A 25,507-nucleotide genomic window follows, 5' to 3' on the forward strand; every position below is an offset into this window, starting at 1 on the left:
AGGCCTTTGGACAAATAAAAAATTACCCGTCACGTCATTGACCCATAAACGCACAACATGAACATAATATTTCAACTAATATCTGTACAAATGCACAACAATGAACTTGAACTAAGTTAAATAATACTAAAATAACACTAATGATATTGTCTTTAATTTTAATATAAAATTGAATTTCATTAGAATCTATAAAACATGACTAAAAATTGACTAAATTTAAATAATATTTTCATCAAAAGAAAAACAATGACTAAAACATACACACAAAAAATGTCAAAATTAAAGTGAACGCTCTCAGAGCGTTATTATGGTTTGTTTGCTACTCCTTTGGACATTCAGGTCTGGTTCGGTGTTAACAACCATGCTGAAAACGTTCAAAATGTTTGCACGTGTGCACTGGAGTTAATTATACGACATGTAATTTCGGCGCATTAATACCGACTACACCCACACACATGCAGCTATTTTGTTCGAGTATTTATGACGGTGTCCATAATGAAGCTCCCTCCAGCTCATAAAGAGAAGCATCGCCACTGCCAGCAGCTCAGGAGTAACCTCCAAAGCCCATTTCATGTTGTCGCATATAAATATTCATTAACAGAGTGGAGAAACCAGCTGTTTCTCCCAATTAATCTGTGCAGAGATATGCCATTTGCCAATAAATTGTTGTTGTATAATTAATGACTCTCATTGCATGGTGACAACGAGAGAAACAATACCTCATTTAATATTGAGGTTTATATTCATAAACTTGGCAAAAGCAAGCAGCTAATCAGCTTCAGTAATAAACAGAGCTGCATCTCATGTGGGGAAAACTTTAGCCGCATACCCGAGAAGTCAGCCACCTCGCATCCCACCAGTCCAGATAAATCAAGATGTCAGGAGATTTCTACATCAAAGCAGAAGTCCCTGCCTGCTTCTCGCTGAACATGTTAACAGGCTACACACAAGCAGACGATGGGAAGCGACGCGGTGAGGACGCCCACTTCAAACAGCAAACGGGCCTGAGCTGAGATCATTATCTGGGCAGGTTGAAAACACTCTGGTCAGGAGAATTCTTATGGGACTTACCATCGGGAGCATGAGCCGGTGTGAAGTGAACAGGTTTATCTGCAGTGGAAGAAGAGAGAGAGAGGCACATTAGTTAAAAGGAAGATGTCCGGACAGTCCCAGGTGGTCAGTAGTCATTTTGAATGAGTGGGTGGACAGTGGACTACATAATTCTTTCACAGAGGTTAAATCTCAAAAAGAATAGATTAAGAGAGATCAGTTGGAATATGAGATTAAAGGAATGTTCCGGGTTAAACACAACTTGAGCTCAATAGACAGCATCCATGGAGTGACATCCTGTAAGTTACCACAGGAAATCTGTTTGCTGTAATGCCCTTGCAGCACTGAAAGGAACATAAAAACATCAAGTACAATTTTTAATTTATGGCCATAATACTTGTACTCCACCGTTCAAAGGTTTGAAAGAAATTATAACTTTTATTCAGCAAACTAATCAAAATTTATCAAATGTGACAGTAATAACATTTGTAACGTTAAAAAAGAAATGCTGTTTTATATTTTATATTTTATATTTTTTACTGTATTTTTTTAATCAAATAAATGCATCCTTGGTAAGCGTAAGAAATGTATATATATATATAAAAACATTTTAAAAAATCATACTGACCCCAAATGTTTGAATGGTAGAGCATGTGTGATCAGAATTATACAAATTTGTCTTTATTTTAGGGACTGACTTTATTTTACGTCCGTCAGTGCTAGAGCCTTTTTCTGACATTCGTGAAGGCGGCTACAATTTTAGCGTTTTAAACATTACAGAGACTCGAACATGCATTTTTATTTTCATTATGAGCCAATTCAAGGGACTGGAACATCTGCATGGTTATAGAATAATGTTTGAGAAGTCAAGAAAAAAAAAAAAAAACTTTTATAGAAGAAGATACTACGAAGAATGTTTTGACTGTTTTTACCCACACAATGAAAGTCAATGGGGTTCAAAACAACAATTAAAGGGTTAGTTCACCCAAAAATGAAAATTATTCCATGATTTACTCACCCTCAAGCCATCATAGATGTACATGACTATATTCTTTCAGACGACCACAATCAGAGATATATTTAAAAATATCCTTAGTCCTCCAAGGTTTATAATGGTTGTGAATGGGGGGCCGTGTGTTTTTAAGTCAAAAATAATGCATCCATCCATAAAAAAAGTAATCCATACAACTCCAATAGGTTAATAAAGGCCTTCTGAAGCAAAGCGATGCATTTTTTGTAAGAAAAAAACCAGTATTCAAATAAATATTCAAAATTCAACAATAATCGATTCGCTTCAGAAGGCCTTTATTTACCCCCGGAGTCGTATGGATTAATTCTTTTATGGATGGATGCTATTTTGGCTTCAAAACGCAGCCCCCCATTCACAACCATTATAAACCTTGGAGGATTAAGGATATTTTTAAATATATCTCCGATTGTGGTCGTCTGAAAGAAGATATGCACCTAGGATGGCTTGAGGGCGAGTAAACATGGGATATTTTAGGGTGAACTATCCCTTTAATACCACTTTCATTGTATATGGACACACAAATACACACAAACACAAACACACACACACACACACACACACACACACACAAAGGCATTTTTAAAAATATTTTGTTTTGTATTCCACACAAAACGAACGTCATACAGGTTTGGAATGATATCAGGGCGAGTAAATAATGAAAGAATTTACAATTTTGGGTGATCTATCACTTTAAGCTCTTATACTAATAAATGTTAAAATATACAGACAACAAAACCAGCCAAAAATGTTGGGCTGAAACTCATTAAAATCAGCGCCGAGTGAAAGCGAGAACTGACAGAGAAGTTGGAAGCGACCCCACTCAGTCTAACTTTCCTCCAAACTGAAGTGATTTTAAAAACACTGAACTTGCGTACCTTATTACTCTTGACAGAACCGGCTTTTGGACAACATGCGCATGAAGCCATCTAGCTAAAGTGTAGCTACAACACCCGGCTTTCTGCAGGCGGAAATAACCAATGCCACAAAACTATCACATCAATTGCCCAGCCAGCTGGTTGCGCTTACATACACACACACACTCCCACACACAGGGCTGGAGCTGGAATCTCTGCTCTTCTCTTCACCAGCACCCCCAACTGCCAGGATAGAGTTTAATTTTAGGCTCACTTCAAATTGCTTGTCAACAACTGAGCGCAAGGAAGATTGGAGAGCCGGCACTGGAGAGAGAGAGAGAGAGAGAAAAACAGAGGTCTGAGAGAACGAGGAATCGAGAGAGAGAGAAAGAGAGAACGGCTTGCTGTGCTTCTCTCCTTGAATAATGAAGTGTCTGTTGAACTGGACCGAGAGTCAATCATGACAGTTACAGCGTTTCATCCTCCGGGAAACAGCGCCATAGCTGAGGGTGAATAACACACACACAGATGTGTATCATAAAGATAAAACATATACTGCTCACATACTGTAATGCATAACCCTGTGCACAGCTCGACTTTCTTATATGTCCAGTGGCAGTAGAGGACAAAACAACTGTCTGTGCAGGTCTCACGGGAACGTTTGTTTCACATGTAAATGATACATGGCTGAGAAATTCAACACAAGGTTCACCTCAAGCCCATTTGCTTTACTTAAAGGGATAGTTCATCCAAAAATGAAAACGGTTTCTCGCCCTTATGTTGTTCCAAACCTATATGACTTTCTTCTGTGGATCACAAAAGATGATTTGTGTCTCAGTGTCTAAAATGAAAATCAGAGTCCAGTGCTGTTTGGAGTATATATATATATATATATATATATATATATATCGAAATACAATATTACATTGATACTTGGGTCACAATGCAATAACATTGCAATTCTTTATGTTTAGTTACTCAAAGGTGTGATATCGGATACCAGGGACAGCTGACAATTTTAAAGTTTAGAGGCCTTTAAACAAAAAATATTTGACCAATTAGTACTAGTATTCCGAGAAAAAATGTAAATGTTAAATATTGTTGAAAACAGGGAGGAGAAATGTCACCCCATGATACTATATCAATATTCTCATGCTAAGAATCAACACTTTTTGTTACATTTTTACACAATATTTTCAGGAAAAGTGAGATTAACTGATTAACCACAATTTAGAAAAAAATCTGAGAAGGTGAAAAGTACAGTAACATTAGGTAAATGTAAACTATTCTTTGTATTCAACAAAAATTCAAAATGAGAACAAGCGAAGAACATAATTTCACAAAGTACTGAAATAATTGAGAATAGATGACAAAGCAGCAAGTTAAATCTTGCAAAATGGGAATGCTTCAGAATAGGGAACACGCATTCACTATTAACTACAACTTTTGCATCAATGAACTCTTAATTTACTACTTATCAGTTAGTAAGGTAGTTTTTGTAGCGTTTAAGTTTAGGTATTGGGTAGGATTAAGGGATGTTGAATAAGGTCATGCAGAATAAGACATTAATATGTGCTTTATAAGTACTAATAAACAACCAATATGTTAGTAATATGCAAGCTAATAGGCAACTAGTTAAAAGTGAGAATAGGGTAACTAAACACAAATCGCTATATTCTAGAATCAAGTGAATTGTGTTTTTGTATCTGCTATTACCCCAACTAGACCTCACCATGAACTGTCAGGCAGGCTGTCATATCAGTAAATATCTGTGCACATATGCCGGCCATATGTTTTCATTCAGTGTCTGTACTCCTCTTTCCCTTTCTGTTTTATTATCTAGTTTCCTGATGTGTATGTATGGGCTGATGGATTTGGTTGTGGAGCTGAGCAGCTCTACTCCTGTGTGGCCTCTCTTCACTGTACCTGCTAAATGAAATTGGAAATGACTAACCTTTGGTCTGTATCCCACTCCAACAAGCTTTCAAACGCTACGATGTACCTCTCCATGTTAATGGTACTCCTTTCACTCCATCCTGTTTTTTACTCTTCTTTGAGGAGCAGGGATGGAGTGCTCTAACTGAGTTTATGTTTAAATCTAATGGAATCTGTCTGGATTAAATCGATTTCGCGACATGGTCGGCTTATAAATGAACCTCACACTCAGACTCCTTTATTGAGGGATGGAGAGGGCACATTTTCAGAATTTCATGAAGGGCCCTTTTCGGTCTTTTAATATAGATCTAATGTTGAGGCACTGTGGATCTCTTTAAGTGAGGGCACAGGTAGGATTATGAGAAATGAGGAAGGTAATGGTTTACAGAGGGCGCATATAGGGCTGAAAGCTCTCTCTCTCTGCTTCCCCTCACTGTTTTCTCCTTTCTTCCAGCAATACTAAACATATTATTATACAAAAAGGTGTATATTATTACATTTAATGGGGGCTCGTCCGGGATATTATTACTCTACATAGGAGGATGTTATATATATCCTTATATGCAAATATTTAACAGTGTTAAATGGCCTAAACTATGAGTTGCCATCTCTCAAATCCATGGTGAGTGCTTCACTAAAAACAGATTTAAATCAGAGTGGGAATCAGTGGGAATTTTGTTGTGTACCTTGTGTTATATCAACACACGTGTCTGTAAAAGTTAAATAATAATTGTTTCTGGTACAACTTCACATGGCATCTTGCGTGACACCAGAAAAAATGACTAAACTCAAGTATAAACAGACCAAAAATAGGTAAAGCTTCCTGTTAAAATAGTCATCTCAATTTCAATCTCATTAATAGTTTAATGAGCCATCGGCACCGACGCATAGCAAAACCATTTTCTAATCAATTAAACTTTCTTCTGTAACACAGCATCCTTACAAAATATATATGTTTACCTTTCTGCCAGGGAATCATACTGTAGTCTTAGCGCAATTCTATGCAACTGTGAATTCACAGAGGAAGAAACACGGGATGCAGCGATGCAAAAAGCCAGATAAAAACGAAAAGAGATAGTAATACATCCAAAACAGGAAAAGAGCAGTGTTACCTGCTGCTCCATGTCATCAAAGCGCATTTTGACATGCTCTGAAGCTCACGTTCCGTCTCCAATCTTTTCTTTGTAAGCACAGTGCCAAAATCTATCTGGCAACACACACCGGCTGGCGGGGCACCCTAAGACACCAAAGCGTTTGCCGATTCACTCAAGCAGATACAGTAAGCACTGAAGCTAATGCCAAGCTTTCACATCCAAAGGCATTTAATCTGCCCCCTTTATCCCACTGTGCAGTCTAAATACCACTGCTTCAGGGATGACAGAATGCTACCGAGCTGTGTTTTTAGACACAAGCGCTCAAGCACTTTGTAGGATGAGGACAGTTTATCTGTGTCATCCTTAATCATTTCACTGTCAGGCAGGGAATCGAAGCCTACGCATTAGGGATTAGTTTTTGATTGCCATCGATCCTTATTGAACCATCCATCCGTCAATGTGTCTCCCTCTGCCTCCTGTAAGAAAACTCTACAGAGCACACAAGGGAAAGAAATACTATTCTGAAACTTATCAGGCAAAAACCTCTAAGGGGTCATGCACAAACACAAAAACACAAACACATATATATATATACATACGCTGAATGTCATGTTTCACTAACTGTGACCTACAGTTATTGAGGAAGAGGAGAACAGCGAAGCCGAGCGTGGAAGTGGCCAGCAGTATGAGACAGATGTTGCAAGGAATCATGAAGTACCGCACGACCAGCGACACTTTGTGTTGGTACATGCGGTCCCGCTCTGGGGGCGGCGTGGGGTACTGACAACTAGTCATACTCCACTCCGCGCCTTCCCTAAAGTACGCCAAGTTGGCAAGCGTTCCAAAAACAGACTCAGAGAAGAAGAATAGACAAAAGAAATCCTAAAACGGTTTCAGCTTAAATTCCAGTGGCGCTCCTTATCGCAGTTTCTTCCTGAAAAACGTAGACAAATGCTTTTATCAGTCTCCAAGCAACGCATTTTGTTTCCAAATTACAGCCGCTCTGGAAGGGTACCGATCCTACAGTCCCCAACCCTCCAGCAATCCCTCCATTTCTTTCCCAAACACAGGGGTGGTTTGTCATGAAAGGTTAGTGTGCAAGTTCTCTTGAGTGTGTTTGACAAAAGCTCCACTGGACCCCTGGCCTAGATTGCTAACACGGACAAGTGAGTGCAAACAATCCCCAGTGCACTTTGTACTTTAAATCCGCAAGCACAGAACTCCACGGCTTGGTGAATTAGTAATGAATTGGCTCTTGATTCATCTTTAGGGGCGCTTGTTGTAATTTTTTATGCCACAATGGTGTTCACTTCTTTCAGGATGTGCTGCCACCTGTCTGTGCCTGACAGCGGCATGAAGATGCCTCTCGTTGTGGCATGTGTCAGGATTCACTGTGGGTGTGGCTAGGCATCATTCTAGCCGTCTGTCCTGGGAAACACTCAGTTGCTCACAAGCTGGAACTGGAGTCATTAGCCTCACACACACACAAACACAACATACAAACTTTTGGAGAGTGACCCCTTCTCAAATTCTCCAGAGAAATGCAACACTAGGCTCGTCTTTAGTCGTAAAAGTCGAAACTTTTCTCCCCCCGCCCCAGGCTGAATCTCCTGAATGAATGAATAATTAGCCCACAGAGAGTCAGCAGCTGTCTTCGACCAGCTCGACCATATGCCCCCGAGAGCAGTAGGGTCTTTTTTCCTCAACCCCCCCTTCCTTCAATACAAGTCCTCTTTGGCGACCTCCCCTCTTTTTTAGAAAGCACTTCGGATGAAGCATACAGTCGAAAGATGGGGTGTCTGGTGAGTAGACTCTTCCCCCAGATGCTGCTCTCAGCGCAGAGGCGCGCTCCTTGATCCGGGCAGCCGGAAACAAGATACGAGGAACAGCTGAGATTGCCACAGTATGTGTAAAGCAAACGAGACAACTGCTTTGGACAGTGTTGTTAGTTCTCAGTCCTTTTTAGCAGATAACTCCCGAGACAAGACGAGCTCCTGTTGTGGACTCAGCCAAGTTGTTTGTCACTCTGGAAAAAGTGGCTCTTCCGTTTTCTTTTAATTGGAGTCAGAAGCTCTTTTTCCCCTCCGTTTAGCTCTCTTAATCATCCATTCCTGCACTGGTGTTCCTCCTTGTGTCCTGGGCTTAAACTCGGTCCAGCTGAGCCTCAGAGGAAGTGTTCACTTCCAGCCAAAACATACACTCTGATCGCCGCTATTCATGTCAGAAAATCCCCCAGGCAGCAGGTACTCTGCCTGCGTTCAGCCAGCGCTTCTCAGCCAATGAGCCAGGAAGCGGCGTGCACAAATGAGTGGAGGCTGAGAGGAAAAAAAGCAGGAAAAAAGGAAAACAAACTGGCCGATGACACTTAGTCCACCTCTTCGTTACAATAAACAATGCATAGAACGTGTTTTCTGCATCCTTACGGCACGGGCGCTCATGACTCCCTCTCTCTGCCTCGAATGAAGGAGAAGACAGTGAGAGGGGGAGTGGATGAGGGGCTGTCTCTAACAAAGGGTTGGGAGGGGTGAGAAGGGGGAGGCAGTGAGGGAGGGAGGGGGAAACCGAGAATAAAAGCTTTTGGGAATACTTGGGAGTGTTTTAAAGGGGGGAGCTGGAATGACAGTGAAAACACAAAAGGGCAATTGGGCCAAAAACATGTCAAGCCTTTTGAGTTGATAGTGATTTAAAGGAGAGAGTAACCAACAATTGTGCTAAATTGTAATTGCAAACCTTGTGGTTTAAATGGGAAAGAGAATCTGTAAGATTTATTCTCGGTTTTGGTAATTTTCTATGAGCTATTAAGGAAAATATAAATGTAAAAGTGATTTAATGGAGAGTGTAGCCAAAAATCGACTCCAATTGTACTAAACTGTAATCGCAAACCTTAGGCTCATCAGGATATGAGCTATTAAGAAAAACAGTATTCGAAAATGAAGTACAAAAATGATGGTTCTGAGAATAAAAAAAAGCAATGGGAATCAACAGGCAAAAACATTGTCAAAAAAAAAAAAAAAGATTCATCTTCTCGTGACACTATGCCATGCTTTAATTCATCTGTCACACTGTGAAATATAAAAGCAAAAATGAGCAAAAATGAATATTCAGTAGAACTGAAAATGAATATACTGGCAAAAGATCAGTGGGAAATGTATTTTTAATCCACAGCATTATTTCACTAGGTTTCTCGCCTATGAATGTTTATTTTATGCTTTAAGCCACATAATGAGGTCAACAGCACAGAGAGCTAATGCTTCTTTTTAACCCCCCCCCACCTCCAATACTGACTGGCATATACACAATGGATGTTCATCTTCACAAAGAAGCCAGTACATATTATAAATTATTTATACGCTCTGTTTCTTAACCCACCCCTCGCTGCATACCCGTCAAGCTCGCACACACATGCATTTTTACAAAGTTACACTCCGTTCCGCATCAAGGCCTGTTTATCTCTTTGGACACAGCCTATTCGTTGACTTTATGGGTCCCATGGAATTGAGCCCCTGATGTACAACAGCAGAAAACATGGGGTCAGCCGGGCCTCCAGGACAGGGTTCTAGGTTCACTCACCAGCTGTGGTGCTGCACCCTTAAACAACACCCACACTCAACCAGGGCCATTAATCTCCCTTCAGACTGACACGCAAACATAAGAAATAAGACAACTAGGCATCTAGTGACATTTATGCAGGCTACAATGACCTGAAACACCCATGGACCACTAAGGAAACAGAAGAGGGCGCCACATCTGGTCGATTCTACACACCCTCTGTCATGACTCGAATAAGACCTAATTTGACTTCAAAGCGCTCTGTAATGCATCTTTAATGTGCATGCTATCTCAGAAGGTTAACATCTCTCTCAGTGTGCTCTCTCAGCTGGCAACTTCCATTAAGAAACAACCACAAACTCTCTGCACTTCCCACACTTGCATGACGAGCAGCCTCAAGGCTTTTTATCGGCTTCTGCTTGTTCATTCTGCCATGTTTTTGGTATGACGCATGTGAGCCGATTTCAGGATCGAAGGAATAGGAGTTAGGTATATGGTGCACTTCATCTATTTTAAAAGAGCAGTTAGTTATTGAACTGAAAAATCCTGAGAAATTTAAAATATATTCACTTTCTAGTGTTTTCAGTGAAGATTTAGATTCTGATTTTTGACAGGGATTAATATCTATCTACCTATCTATCTATCTATCTATCTATCTATCTATCTATCTATCTATCTATCTATCTATCTATCTATCTATCTATCTATCTATCTATCTAACATTCAACTGTCCATTGTTTGTTAATCCAAATATCCATCTCTCTGCCCATCCATTTACCTGTCCATTCATCTATCCTTCTATTCATGTACCCATTTATCCATCCATCCATCCATCCATCCATCCATCCATCCATCCATCCAAACATTTAACCCTTCATTCATTCAACTATTCAAATATCCATCCCTCTGCCCATCCGTTTACCAATCTATCCATTCATCAGTTTCAACAATGGTTCCACTAATGGAGAAACACAGTTTCCTCCAAGCCTCAAACAGACTCTCAGACATGGAGCTTCCATCACAACAGCTGGTTGAATGTCTTATTGTTATGACTATCATCAATAAAATAGGCTGTTTTGATTATGAGCAGATCCCCAGTACTCCACTCATTATACTACATTGCAAAAGCAGTCAAAAATAGGCGAGAGACAGCGCAGGAGATAAAAAAAAAGGGAGGTGGAGACCGTCAGCAGGCTCTGGGTGAGAATGAGCTAACTGCACCTCCAGCCAGATCTACTCTGGAATCCTACAGCTGGGAGTTCCTTACTCCCCTACTCTGTCATACGGCACACAAGAATAGAAAGCGACGCCACCCAGCAAAAAAAGTGGGAAAACGGGGATTTTTCCTTCGTGCTGTCTGCCGGAATGTCGATGTAACTGTAACAGAGACATTACCCATGGGAAATGACATCAGCGTAATTTAACGTGAGAACACATCTGCCGACTGGCCTGCTGCTCGGTGAGGCACAGCGCCTGTCGACAATGCATCCAGGTGTGAGCCATCACAGAGATGAAGCTGTTCGTTCAATATCTACAGTCAATTTCAACAGACTCGGCTACCCAAAAACCATATGGCGAGATTGCAATCCTGATTTCCACTGAATGTTAATCAATCCAGTACACCTCAAGTTTTGAGACTGTTTCTCATATGGTTCTTTTTCGTTTCCTACAGCCCATGGGCTTCATCTGACAGATGTCTGAATCAAATCACTGTCAATCTGCCAGATTCAAACTGTCCATTTTGCTGCTCTGCTATGACTGATCCTAATCCAAACAAGTCTGAGGAAACGGATGGATAACTACTGTTTGCAGCTTATGTTTGCCTCAACTGCAGTTTAACTACCTTTATGAGAAAGGTAGCAATAGGACTGGGCGATACAATATTCCATGTGAATGCAGAAATGTGTCAACCAGCTGACATTCTACTAACATGTTATTTTATAACTGCTTCAAATGTGGCTTTTTCAATTATATTTATAATGCATTACTGTTTTAAATACTGCATTTAACACACATTTTACATAATAATAAAAAAAGCCTTAAACTATAATCATTCAATGTTAGGGATGTAACAATGCCCTCATGTCACGATTTGATACATATCACAATACTGAACTCACGATACGATATTATTGCGATAAGACATATGATAAAAGGTTAACAAAACATTAACTGTCGATTAAAATCCTAAATTTGGTATTACATTGGGGGTGGAAATTAACCCTCTGGGGTCTGAGGATTTTTGGGGCCCTGGAGAAGTTTTGACATGCCCTGACATTTGTGCTTTTTTCAGTTGTTCATAAACATATTAATGGAAAAAGTGTCATTACACTGTATTCAGCACAAACTAGGCTACAATAATATGTGAGGAACATGTATGTACATGTTTGTGTTTTTGAAGGAATAACGTTTATGCGTGGTTATTGAAAAAACAAAAAAACTTAAGTCACTGAAATTAAGCAACAAATTATATATTAAATCTGTGTTCACAAGACTTCTGGGTATTGGAGGTTGTAGACTAGAGTTTTTGCTTCAGAATGATGTAAAAATTATTCTGCCTACTCCTTCATATAAAACAATAGAGAGATTTAAATTTTGTAAGACACTTTTTGTCAAGAAACACAGTATGCGTGGAGGTGTGAATCATCATGAATAATGGGTGATTCTCACCTGAGAAGACAAAAGAATCGCATAATAATGACCTGAAATGACTTGCATAATAATGAGCTCTTTCAGTCAGGTAGGCTGTGAAAAAACCTGTGAGACATTGATCATGTCTCAAGCTCATGGTGTATATCAAACATACAGAAAAAACAGCAACAATGTGAAATATTATTACAATTTAAAATAATGGTATTCTATTATATTCTTTAAAATATAATGTATTTCTGTGATGCAAAGTGTCTGAACAATTATGTTACCTCTATGGCATTTCATATAGCCTTTTAGCTTAAAAGCATGCACATTTTGAGAAATATTGATGGATTCTCATGTTTATGTCAATTTTCTATACACAGGATTAATATTTATTGTCATCCCTATGAGCGCTGGATACTGTGTTTTCAATTCATACTTGCAGCTGGAGGGCGCTCTGTACACCTTTAGTCCACAAATTAATCTAAAGAAGGACAACCATGTGACTCTCCAGGAACTAACAGAGGCCAGAGATCGCTATATCATCCAGATAAATACTTTTCAAGACAATAAATACACGATTGAGACGATGAATGCATGCATTGCCTCAGTATTTGCCTCTGAATAGCGCTGGCTCCGTGGGCGTGGCCGCATTAGCGGATAATGAGCTGAATCACGGATTTCTGACATGGCTCTCTTTTCATACAGATTACATAAACAGAGAATATTTGTTTTCGATTTGACTTACACGATTTAAAACCTGACATTTCAACGTTTTTTTAGACATTAGTCTAATTTTTTTGTGATTAGTATTCACTAAGTTACAGTTCATTTTCTGAGAACTATCAGATTGGAGTTCGTTCAGAGGGAGATGAGAGATCACGCATCATGTTAGTTTTCTTTATTTTACAAAAAGCACAACATTTTGTTTTTACTCTGAGTGTACACAAATAAAAGAAGATATTCCACAGATTAAAATGGTGTATAGCTCTTAATTGTATGTGCAACATTGACGGAGTATTTTGAGTCTCTTTCACACTGGTTAGAAAAAAAACGCGGTGGTCACGCCGGCGTGACCGCTGACCTGAGGGAGTTAATAGGCTTGGACTTGGTGCTGATAACCCAATGCACAGGACAATGTTGATACCAGAATAAAAATATTCATAATTCTGAAGCTGAAAATACAGAAAAATATGAATAAGCTTGCATTAGATATATTTAAAATAATGCAGGACACTTTTTAGTGGTAACACAAGATATTTGGCATTATCAGGACCCACAAATATTCCATCATTGCATTATTATACATTATATTCAACATTATATATAGTAGTTCAATGTAGAACTGACATTAAAACTCTGTAGCATGACAGTAATTTTCATTTTAGGTAAACTATACACAATACATATTGTTGCATTTTTGTATTGCGATATATTGTGAGACAATATATTGTTACACCCCTATTCAATGTTATGAATAATCTCATCTTTTTTGGTTTGTGTCCATCAAAAATAATATGAAATAAGTTTTATACAAATATTATCATGTTATATGCTATTTACATCCTAATTGTTCTAAATAAATTAAAATAATTTATGATGATACAAGTGAACTTCGCATCACATTATAATGTACAATATGAAAAATGGATATTCGTTTTGAGGTTTGCTAAAAGACAAAAAAAAAAATTAAGTGTTTTTGTGATGTTTTAGACCATTCTTCTTATTTGAATAATTCAAAAGGAGTTCTGCTCCATAAATGCGATTTTCAAATCTGATCTTTATCTGTTTGCACAGTGTGAGAGCCTGTTCCACTCTAGTTCACTGCTATCTACATTGTAGAGGTCACTAGAGAGGTCTCTCTATCTCTCTATCTATTGTGTGTGTGTGTGTGTGTGTGTGTGTGTGTGTGTGTGTGTGTCCTTGGTACAATCCACTAAAGACCATGGCAGATAAAACACAATTACCCTAATCCTTCTTTCCTTACCCAGTCCTCGCCCTAATACCTATTAGTCGATGTGTGCTCAGCACACGCTCGTATACCGTACATCACATATTGATTTTGGTTGAGGATACCCACCGCCACTCAGGTTAAGTGCTTTAGGACTGATGAAAACCACCATCACATAAATCCAACCTTCTCCCATTTATCAAGGAAAGAGCAAATGAATCATTCCAGAGGAAGATTTTATTAGTCTGACGTTGCTCTTTCATTACTCAGGAAAGTTAATTAGCATCTTCTGTTACATTGTTTAGCGATTCACAATAAATCAATAGCATATCTATAATTGGCAGATATTAGAGATTTTATATATTTATCGGTATCAGCTAATATTGCATGTGCATTTGCCTTATTTTTAGATTTAGAATAACTTTGCAGTCATTTAACATAATTTAATCTTTAAAAAAATAAAATAATTGAATAATACTGTTAAAAGGAAACCTTTAGCAGATCACACAATAAATATATACATTTTCATTGATGGATTTATACATTATATTTTGATGCCTAAATTCAGTTGTAGCATTTGATTTTTAATTAATTAAATAATAATAATAATAATAATAAACAATATAAATAAAATAAAATGAGAAATACAGTAAATTAGACCATTATAGAAAACTGTAAAACCAAACGCTCAAAATACTTAATTGGTTTGAGTAGGACAAACTTAAATTGAACAAATTAGTTCAGTTAAATTAACTGTTATGAGTATTTAGAACTTTCTTATTCTTTTGAGTTGACAGCACTGAAATTTTTCAAGTAAACTGAACTGTTTCATTGTTTTGAGTTGCATGAACACATTTATTTTAATTTAGACTAACTTAAGTTTAACTGAAACTGGGCTGGGATTTCTATTTCCCAGCATGCTTTGCCCAAGGCACTCGAAAGGCAGAGTAAATGCTAACATTAAGTGTTATATAATGTTTTTTTGTGCAAGATTAATGGTAAGGGAGATTTAGTAGTGATTAATGTTTTATTATGCTAATTTAGAAGAGTTTCTGTTAATGTGGGTTTTTGGAGAGTTACCATCATGGTGACAAGTAGCGCATGCGGCTTGGTTTGAGAGCAGGTAAGTTACATGTTTTAAGGTGCTGAACTTATTCAGTAAGTATCATGAGGCATTTGTCTGGGTAGGTGTATGTATATGTGTGGGCATATGTGCGTTTTTTTTTTTTTTCTATGTGTTTTATTATGTAATATGTGAATGTATAGTATTGTCTGCTAGGATGTATTTTCTATGCCAGTGTCAAAGATTAATTTCTGTTCAGGAAATCTGTACAGACAATAAAGTTAAACTAAACTAAACTAAGTGCTATACCATGCTATTTTTAACATGTTAGCAAATTAGCAAGTTGGCATGTTCTGTATTTTCTTAGGGTTTACAGTAAAGTAAATAACTCATTTGATTTGAAAGAACTCAAAATAAAAAAGTTAATTAACTAAATCTTTCATGTTAATTGCTATCAAAATGTATGAGATAGCTAACTCAGTACTTCAAGTTAGGAAGAATTAACACACAATGGGTGTTAACACAAAACTCAAAACTTGATAGTTCTGCTTACTTAAAATTTGGAACATCATAACTCAAAAAATTTGATGTGACTGATTACCTCAAATTTTTTGACTTGGCCCAACTTATTCAGGTTTACAATGAATTTTATGAGAAATGACGAGTTCAAAGTGAAATATCCAGGCAAATCTGAGCACAGTTTGAGACACTGTTGTGATCTCCCTCAAAACTTTAGAAAAGACAAATCTGAGATGACTAAGTTCATTTTCTCATGAGGAAAATCTGAGAAACAGCCTCAAGCCAATTTGCACTCCATTTAATCTCACTACTGTCTAGGAGAACAAATGAGATATTAAAGAGAGTTCTACCATCACATGTATTACCATATTCCCAAACCGATTCCCTCCCCACCATGAAACCACCTGCCTAAGCAAAGATGTGCAAGCGAGGACGATTCTTCTCCCACAGCTGGATCTTCATCTCTGGGTGGAGCGGGCTCATTACCCTCCCACTCAGACTGCTCCTCACTCCGGGACCAAGCTGTTGAGCGCAGCTGCCCCGGGCTGAGAGCTGGGTCCAATGGAGAACAGCAACAAACTAGCAACAGCATTTACAGACGCTCATTCATCAGCATGCTGTTTTTCCCTCTCATCATGGTAACTACAATAATGATTGCAGCATTTAATACTTGCCATGCTCCAGCTCCCCACTCTTTTATTCATTTTTTATTTCCCACAATGCTTTCTTAATGGTCCTTATGGGGGCAAGTGAGCTGGAACAGTGATGGGGTTCTTTAAGGGACTGCTGAAGCGATGTGCCAAAACACAGACTGCACGACCAGCAGAGAGTGACTGTTTTTTGGAGACTTGTTTGACTTTGGCTGTGTTTGACACCGGGCTTCATGGGAGCTGGCATCCATGACAGACAGGGGCTGTGTGATTGAACTTCCAGGTAATGCAGGTGGCAGAAGCAGCTGTGGAACTAAACTTGAGGACTAGCTTAGTCCAAATACAGCTACATACAGCTGTGTTCTCAACTGCATTTGCTTAAGAACACAGATTTTACATTGGACATCAATGAGAGTAATCAAAGAATAATCAATATCACACTAAATTAAATGAAAATGCCTTTAAAACTTGTTGAACTTATGAAAACTTTAAACACAATAACGATCAGCTGTTTAAAAAGTTTAAAAGCCACATTTGGTTTCCGATCACTGGGTAAAATTCAACAATTTGAACATGGAGCTGCTTTGAGATCCCCATATCTATGGGACTGATTTATATACGGGCTTGAAAATGAAGATTTCAAAAGAAAAGTTTATTAAGAATGAGAAACTAGAAGGTTATTGAGATATCTTGAATACTTCTTGAGTTACAGGCAAACTTTGGAAAAGGAATATTTATGGTACTCAAGACAGGTATGTTCTATGCAACTGAGTTCATAGAAAAATGCTAGATACATTTCTACTTTCAACATTATTTGTTCTTCAAAAAATATTCCTCTTTAAAAGAAAAAAGTATCAGTTGTATGCAAAGTGACCCACATTTTGGTGGTTTTTGACCACTGTAAATGTACAATTTACTCAAAGTGCCGCATTAAGATCTCCAAGACTGAACCATATAGGGCCTTTCAAATGAAGATACCAAAAGAAAAGTTTCTAAAGAACCAGAATCTAAAAGGATATTAAAATATCTTGGTAACACTTTATTTTACAGTGCCGTAGTTACACGTTACTACATGTACTTACTATTGTAATAACAGTAAATTATGCATAATTACAAGTAACTAACCCTAAACCAAACCCTAACTGTAACTCTATAGTAAGTTCATGTAATTAATTAACTACTCAAAACAAAGATGGCTAAAGTCAACAGATTTTATTAATAAAATAATGATGTTGCCATCTTTCTAAAGTCGTTTTTACAGCCCTCTAATTTGGCTCCAAATCTCAAATGAAAATTATCATTTTGACCCCCTCTACAAAATAGTGGATTACTCAGTAAATATGCATCCATGACATTTAATATATTGGTTTTCATCACTATTTATGTTTGTCTTTCTACAGAAAAAAAATATTTTATAAAATCAAAAATTTGAGCCGTGGACCTCTGGTTGAGTTGGCAGGGAATGAGCCAAACTAGGCGAGTGAATTAAAATATTATAAACTTAAAATATTTAAAAATCCAATATTGGCCAAAATATGTATATCCAATAATAAAAAAAAAAAATTTAATATGGTACTGATACTGTATATCATGCATGCCTAATTATATTAATGTACTGTATATTTACATAATAATAATAATAATAATAATAATAATAACAACATTGTGGATCTTAATATTATCATAAACTCGATTGGCATTATTTTTTCCCCCTGCTGAATAGACCTCAGACCAACAGTTGAGAACTACTCGCCTACATAACTCTCTAGAGAACAGATGACCACTTCTACAGCAACAAAACCTGTCAGCAGATAAGCTAGAGTTGTTACTAAACGTAAATAAAAAGGACATCCTTTGTGTTTAAATGTCATTAAGTACTTCAACGCATAAAAAACGAAATAATGACGTGCTGTTCTGAGCTTCTGGCTCCACACAAGCTCCTTCACCAACATCTGCCGGATGAGCAATTTCATGACGAAAACTTCTGGAGCACCTCAGCAGTCCATTTATCTGCAAATCTATGCCTGAGACAATGCTTGTTTTCGGTTCATCCTCCACTATCAATAGATTCGCCTCAAACAATTAACCTCAGCAGAATAGAGGCCAAATTCAGCCTGTTTTCCATCTACCTATAAATTAAGCAGAGGTGGAGAGGATGCAGTGATTGGATGACATGCAGAGCATCCCATTTTTGAAAAGCAAACACACTGGAGGACCAAATGGAAATTGTTTCGCATACAGTACAGACAAAACCCAGCTGCTTCTGAGCATATTCCAATGAATCAACCACTGCAAAGCAGCAAGTGCTTGGGGACCAAAGGGAGTGGATCCTCAACCCATCTGGACATTTTTCATCCTTCTAAGGCTTATTATGATTGCATATTACCACACACAAACACACACATAAACATCCACACGCATTCTCTAGCAATGGGCGATCTGTTCTCAAAAGCGTTTTCAGAAAGTTTTGGGTTTAAACAAGACAAAAAATATATCTCCAGTGTTTTATGTTTGCAGAATATCTCACAGTCGGCTGTCATGAATATTACATTTTCTTGTTGAGGCCTAACAAGCTTGAGCAAAATCTAAAAATCTTGCTATACAGAGACCAGCTATTATGAAGTATTACCATTAAGGCATCTGAATAATACTATATAACCTCTACAGCTTATGTTCTTGCATTATATAGCTCCATTTCGAACACACTGTGCCGGCGCGCTCAAAAATATGCACACGCACAAAACGAAGCTTTTTCTCTTATCAATTCTGACAGTGACAAGCTATTATACGCAGGGACTGTTTCATTTGCATTTACAGTAATGAACTCTTTCTCTTCACCCTTTCATTCTTCCATCTTTCGGCTTTTTCTCCTTCGTGCTGGATCGTCTTGGAGGGCAGAAGGGAATCTTAATTGGCATACATCCTCATTTCTTGCAAGCCATCCGAGGAGAAAAAGGAGCTTCAATTATTTATATTTCAAATCAAGAGCCTTGCAAAACCGGCTTCCACAAAACAGCCTTTTCATCCTTTCTCACATCAATCAGACAGATTTCAGAGAGTAACTGTCAAATGTGAGAGAAGCTTTATGCAGCTGTGTATCTGCAATCAGGCAATGTGTATGAGAAGACAGGAAAGAATTGTTCTGTTTTTTTGAGGAGTATAACAGCATTGAGATTCCCATTAAATCACTGGCGGCACTGGGGCCGTGTACGTCAGCGCAGCCTGAGCTCACGGGGTCGTTCTGACACAGGTGTTCCAGAGTCATGGGAAACTGGGTTGTGCCATCGTCTGTCAGAAGTCGGAGAGACCTAACATATAAAGACAAGATAGATTCCTCACACCTTGAGACTGACTGCCCCCTCTTTTCTTTTCTTTTCTTTTCTTTTCTTTTCTTTTCTTTTCTTTTCTTTTCTTTTCTTTTCTTTTCTTTTCTTTTCTTTTCTTTTCAAGAACTCCTTTAAAGCTAACTATGGCTAGTTGTACACTTTCTGGGGGGGGAAAAAAATGCATGTTAAATAAATCCGCTCTGACCGCTGTGTGCACATCTCCCGCTTTTAATTCTCCACTTTGCGAAACACAACAGACTCAATCATCTGAGAATGAGATCCACTACGAAAAAAACGGGACAAAAATACACCCACACAGCTGCTTTTTGGAAGCGTGTGACAATGATTGCTGTGCGTTTAAACATAACAGATGCCTCATCCATTATTCACCTGCAAACCAACAAAGAGGGACCGCAATAACCACCGTGGACCAAGAATTTCCTCCAAGATTCTAACCAGACCCTGAGGAAAGAGGCAGATATTGAGGGAAGACAAGGAGAAGAGATTGTAAGAGAGAAAAATAACAATGCTCTGCGTCTAGCACTGACATGACCCTGGACTCGGCCAATGCAAACATTTGTTCTGCATGTAATCAGCAAACAATAAGCATGCTGCTGGAAAAACAAGACTGAAGAAAAATGTTGAGTGAGGTAGGAAGGAGACCAAGGGTGCTTTCACACTACACTTCACTTTGAATCATACTGAAGCACTCGTGAATCATAATTTAAAGGTCATATGAAGCTTTTTAATCTTTCCCTTTAGTGTGTACTATATCTGTTTGTTACAAAGCTCATAGTCACCCAGAAAGGGATTTAATCTAATAGATAACACTGATCCAGACTTGTCTAAAATGCCTCAATCGAAGTCAAGATATTACTTCCACAAACATCTACGTCGCAATGTGAAGTATTAGCAAAATGTCCGCCCAAAGAAAATTCTGTCATCATTTACTACCCCTCAAATTGTTTCAAACCTGTATAAATTTCTTTGTTCTGCTGAACACATAAAGTAATATATTTGGAAGAATGTTTGCAACCAAGCAGATCTCACCCCCCATTGACTACCATAGTATTTTTATTTCCTACTATGGTAGTCAATGGGGGACGAGATCTGCAAGGTTACAAACATTCTTCGAAATATCTTCCTTTGTGTACAGCAGAACAAAGAAATTTATACAGGTTTGAAACAACTTGAGGGGTAGTAAATGATGACAGAATTTTCATTTTTGGGTGAACTATCCCTTTAAGCTACCTTACTTCACATTTAATTTAACAGCTTAATTAGAAGAGTGGTAGTATTGTTGGCTCAATTTAATCATGGTAGTAATAAACTGTCCCACATCTAACAAAAAGGGGCTGAATTTACCTGAATCAACACTATTCTTTCTTATATCTATGACAGTAAAGGGTACACTCAAAAAATGATTATTTGGTGATTTGATATGATTTTAAAGGGAAAAAACATAATGTTCTTAAATCAAATGAATGGCGCTTTTCCAGTGCATGGGACGGCTTGGCTCGGCTTAAAGGGTTAGTTCACCCAAAAATGAAAATTATGTCATTAATTAATCACCCTCCTGTTGTTCCACACCTGTAGGATCTTCGGAACACGAATTAAGATATTTTTGATAAAATCCTATGGCTCAGTAAGGCCTGCATTGCCAGCAGTAACACTCCCTTTTTCAATGCCCAGAAAGCTACTAAAAACGGCTCATGTGACTACAGTGGTTCAACTTTAATATTATAAAGCGACTAGAATACTTTTTGTGTGCCAAAAATAACAAAATGGCGACTTTATTCAACAATATCTAGTGATGGCAAAACACTGCTTCATGAAGCTTCGAAGCTTTACGAATCTTTTGTTTTGAATCAGTGGTTCGGAACGCATATCAAACTGCCAAACTGAGTCACGTGAGCTACTGAAGTTTCAAAACACTTATGACATAACAAAGCCTCGTTTACTGAAATCATGGGATTTTGCCGCTCTGAACCACTGATACGAAACAAATGATTCGTAAAGCTTCAAAGCTTCATGAAGCAGTGTTTTGAAATCGCCCATCACTAGATATTCTTGAATAAAGTCGCTATTTTGTTACTTTTGGCGCACAAAAAGTATTCTCGTCACTTTATAATATTAAGGTTGAACCACTGTAGTCACATGAACTGATTTTAGTAGCTTTCTGTGAATTGAAAAAGGGAGTGTTATTGCTGGTGATGCAGGCCTCACTGAGCCATCGGATTTTATCCAAAATATCTTAATTTGTGTTCCGAAGATGAACGAAGGTCTTACAGGTGTGGAACGACATGAGGGTGAGTAATTAATGACATAATTTTCATTTTTGGGTGAACTAACCCTTTAAATAGTACCACCTTGGTGGAGATTCCAAGCGTGCTGTACCGATACTAAATGTGATGTGTAAACACTGCAGATCACTGATTGGTCAGAGAGAATCGTCACTACCAGCGTCGTTGGATTTGAAACACGAGAAACCAAACCCACTAAATTTAAATAGTCAGTAACAACCACCGCAGTATCATTTGTTCACTAAACTACTTGTTCAAGAACATTAGTTTGTTTTTGTTTTGCTTTTTAATTATGAGTCATATCAAATCACCAAATAATCATTTAGATTCATTTGTGAAATGGATTAATTGATTTGTTAAAAGACTTGATATGATATATTTACTCACAAATCAGGCATCTCTATTGCTTTTAAGTAAGTTTTACTCCATACAAGAACAATATTTAGCAGATGAAATATTCTGGACCATAAAAAAAACATTACTTTTGAAATTTCAATGACTTTTCTAGATCTGGAAAACAAATAAAATTGTCTAATATTTCCATGACTGTGAGAAATTCAATACTATTATGTCTAAATATATAAAAAAGAAGACTACATTTAACAGTGATATTAAATTGTTAGGGTTTTTAAAGATTAAATATAATTGAGCATTAGATACAGGTAAAGATGAGCAAGAAGAATTAATTATTCAACATCAACTAATTTATTTAAATAAATAAATAAATAAATATATAGCAAAAAAAAAAGTTAGAAAATAGAAGAGTGAAGCTCTAGTTTGGACCAAGTAATCAAACCTAGTGTGAAACAGGCTAACCTCATCAGACATCATGTCTGACAGTCTCACGCAGACGTGCGAGGACTCCACAAACGGACCGACTGCTAAGCTCTGCTTCACAATAGCCTTACGCCAATGCTCTGCAACAGCTTCCTTTTAGAGAGCGTGTCCATTCCCATCACTGCACTGATGAAAAACCAGGTTTGGTTTGTGCAAGCAAGTCAATTTTGCCTTCTTTGACCCATCAAATGTGTTCACAGGTCTGTGCTCGCAATGAGGGCATTGCGCGGATGGTGGAAGAGCTCATCTTCCTTTGACTGAAGCCTCCATGTTTTAATGAGCAACTCAGGGGCCATGGGTCAGCCGCAACAACGCAGCACCCATCAGTACGCCCCCTCCCAGGCATCCATTCACCAACACGGCCACACAGCCTCGCCTATTTCCTGCCAATTACATCCGCTGCTCTCCTGTGTGATGACTTCATTGCATTTTCTGATTAGAGAGAACATTGTGAACGCTGGGATTGAGGATACTCAAGAACCCCACCCCCCACATCTCGTGTACTGATGGATCCATAAACCCCCCCTTTCTGACAATCATTCCAACATTTGGCTATCTGACCCAAGTACCACCCCACCCCCAGCTCCCTCAGGAGAGAGCAGGGGTCATGTGACTCACCTCACCAGGCAACAAATTGGCTCCATGTCCCAATGTACCAGAGGGCCGTTGCCATGTGACACTCTTCAAAAAGATCCACTGTCACACACATGGAACAGTGTATGATCTCATTCATTCCAAGGTTGTTTGTGACACACAATCTCATAGGCTCAGAGAAATAGAATTACATGCTGATCGCATGGATGGCTTGCATCAAAAAAAAAAGAAGCACAAGAAAAGTGGAACATCGATTGACCGCACACTGAAGAAGATTATTAGACTCATTACGGAATGGTGATTTAGAGGTGTTCGGTAGCCTTGACTTTCCTTTGGAGCCCTATACTCACTCCTGGACCCAATTTTTATTCCACAGTAGTGTAATATGTCTTCCCAACTAGAAATGCCTATTTACATTTGACACAATCTTAAAACAAAACTACATATCTCTAGGGACTCTTTCACACTGGTTGCGAATTTCAGGTCCATTTTTCATTCACTCGATAAGCTTTCGGGTCATGTGTCTGAACTAGCATTCTAGATGCTGTTGATAACACTGGCACACATATAAAGCCATTGTGCTAACCAGAGCTAAAAAAAATACTGAAAAATGGGGATGCGTTTAATATATGTGACCTGTGCTGGCAAAATGAGTCAGAATGCGGACAGGCTAATTTTGAGCTACAGGCAAAACAAGTGCTAAATGACAATTTTGTGAAAATGAGTTCATTAAGCCCTTGTCTAGCAATCCCAATGCTCCAAATAGCAATTAAACATCTAAAAGTATCTTTATTTGTATGTTTTCTAAGAACACCACCTTTTCTTTGACCATGAAAAATGCTGTTTTTCTCTGTTCGCTTCTCAACGACTGGCGCTTCTCTCAGCACAAGTTTGGTATCGATGTACAGCACAGCATTCCAACTTTGTGAATATTCATAGGGAATTCTCGATGGTACGAGTCTGAACCAACGAAATGATCTTACTCGCACTGACTGACAGATCCAAAGCACGCACACAAAGACGCCTAAGACAGCGTGCAATCCCAATATACACAGAATTACAGTAATGTCTTAAGTGAAGGTTTGGTTAACTGTTGGGGAAAAACATGGCTGATGTGTAACTTTAGAATTAGATCCGTGTGTTACAGTAGGTCTTATATAAGCTGTCTGTTTCATTAATGTTAATCAAACAATTGTGGAATCGTGGAAAAGAGTTTAAAGGTGCCCTCGAATGAAAAATTGAATTTATCTTGGTATAGTCAAATAACAAGAGTTCAGTACATGGAAATGACATACAGTGAGTCTCAAACTCCATTGTTTCCTCCTTCTTATATAAATCTCATTTGTTTAAAAGACCTCCGAAGAACAGGCGAATCTCAACATAACACCGACTGTTATGTAACAGTCTGGGTGTACGCCCCAATATTTGCATATGCCAGCCCACGTTCCCAACATTATAAAAGGCATTAGACAAGGGCAGCCAGTATTAACGTCTGGATGTGCACAACCAAATCATCAGACTAGGGAAGCAAGCAAGAACAATAGTGAAAAATGGCAGATGGAGCAATAATAACTGACATGATCCATGATATCATTATATTTTTAGTGATATTTGTAAACTGTCTTTCTAAATGTTTCGTTAGCATGTTGCTAATGTACTGTTAAATGTGGTTAAAGTTACCATCGGTTATTACTGTATTCACGGAGACAAGAGAGCCGTCGCTATTTTCATTTTTAAACACTTGCAGTCTGTATAATGCATAAACACAACTTCATTCTTTATAAATTTCTCCAACAGAGTAGCATTAGCCGTTAGAAACGGAGCACTATCAAACTCATTCAAAATCAGAAGTAAACAATATAACAGTATACAATACTCACATAATCCGACGCATGCATGCCGCATGCATGACGAACACTTTGTAAAGATCCATTTTGAGGGTTATATTAGCTGTGTAAACTTTAAGGCACTGTTTAAGGCAAGCGCGAGCTCTGTGGGCGGAGAGCACGGGATTTAAAGGGGCCGCAGCATAAAATCTGCGCGTTTATAATGATGCCCTAAAATAGGCAGTTAAAAAAATTAATAAAAAAAAAAATCTATGGGGTATTTTGAGCTGAA

At 38.2% G+C, this 25,507-nt stretch overlaps 1 protein-coding gene across 9 annotated transcripts in view; it reads right to left on the minus strand.

Moving 5' to 3' along the window:
- agrn (agrin) overlaps nt 1-25,507 on the minus strand; it is a 282,408-nt gene that overhangs the window by 166,495 nt on the left and 90,406 nt on the right. For 6 of the 9 annotated variants that reach the window (XM_048178733.1, XM_048178732.1, XM_048178735.1 and 3 more), the window contains one exon: nt 1,072-1,110. In XM_048178733.1, coding sequence (XP_048034690.1) covers nt 1,072-1,110 — 39 coding nt within the window. Of the gene's footprint in view, nt 1-1,071; nt 1,111-6,562; nt 8,428-25,507 lie in introns of those variants that run through there. The other 3 variants (XM_048178741.1, XM_048178740.1, XM_048178739.1) reach the window with 2 other exon arrangements.

The sequence above is a fragment of the Megalobrama amblycephala genome, linkage group LG24 (assembly GCF_018812025.1).
Source record: "Megalobrama amblycephala isolate DHTTF-2021 linkage group LG24, ASM1881202v1, whole genome shotgun sequence".
Lineage (NCBI taxonomy): Eukaryota > Metazoa > Chordata > Actinopteri > Cypriniformes > Xenocyprididae > Megalobrama > Megalobrama amblycephala.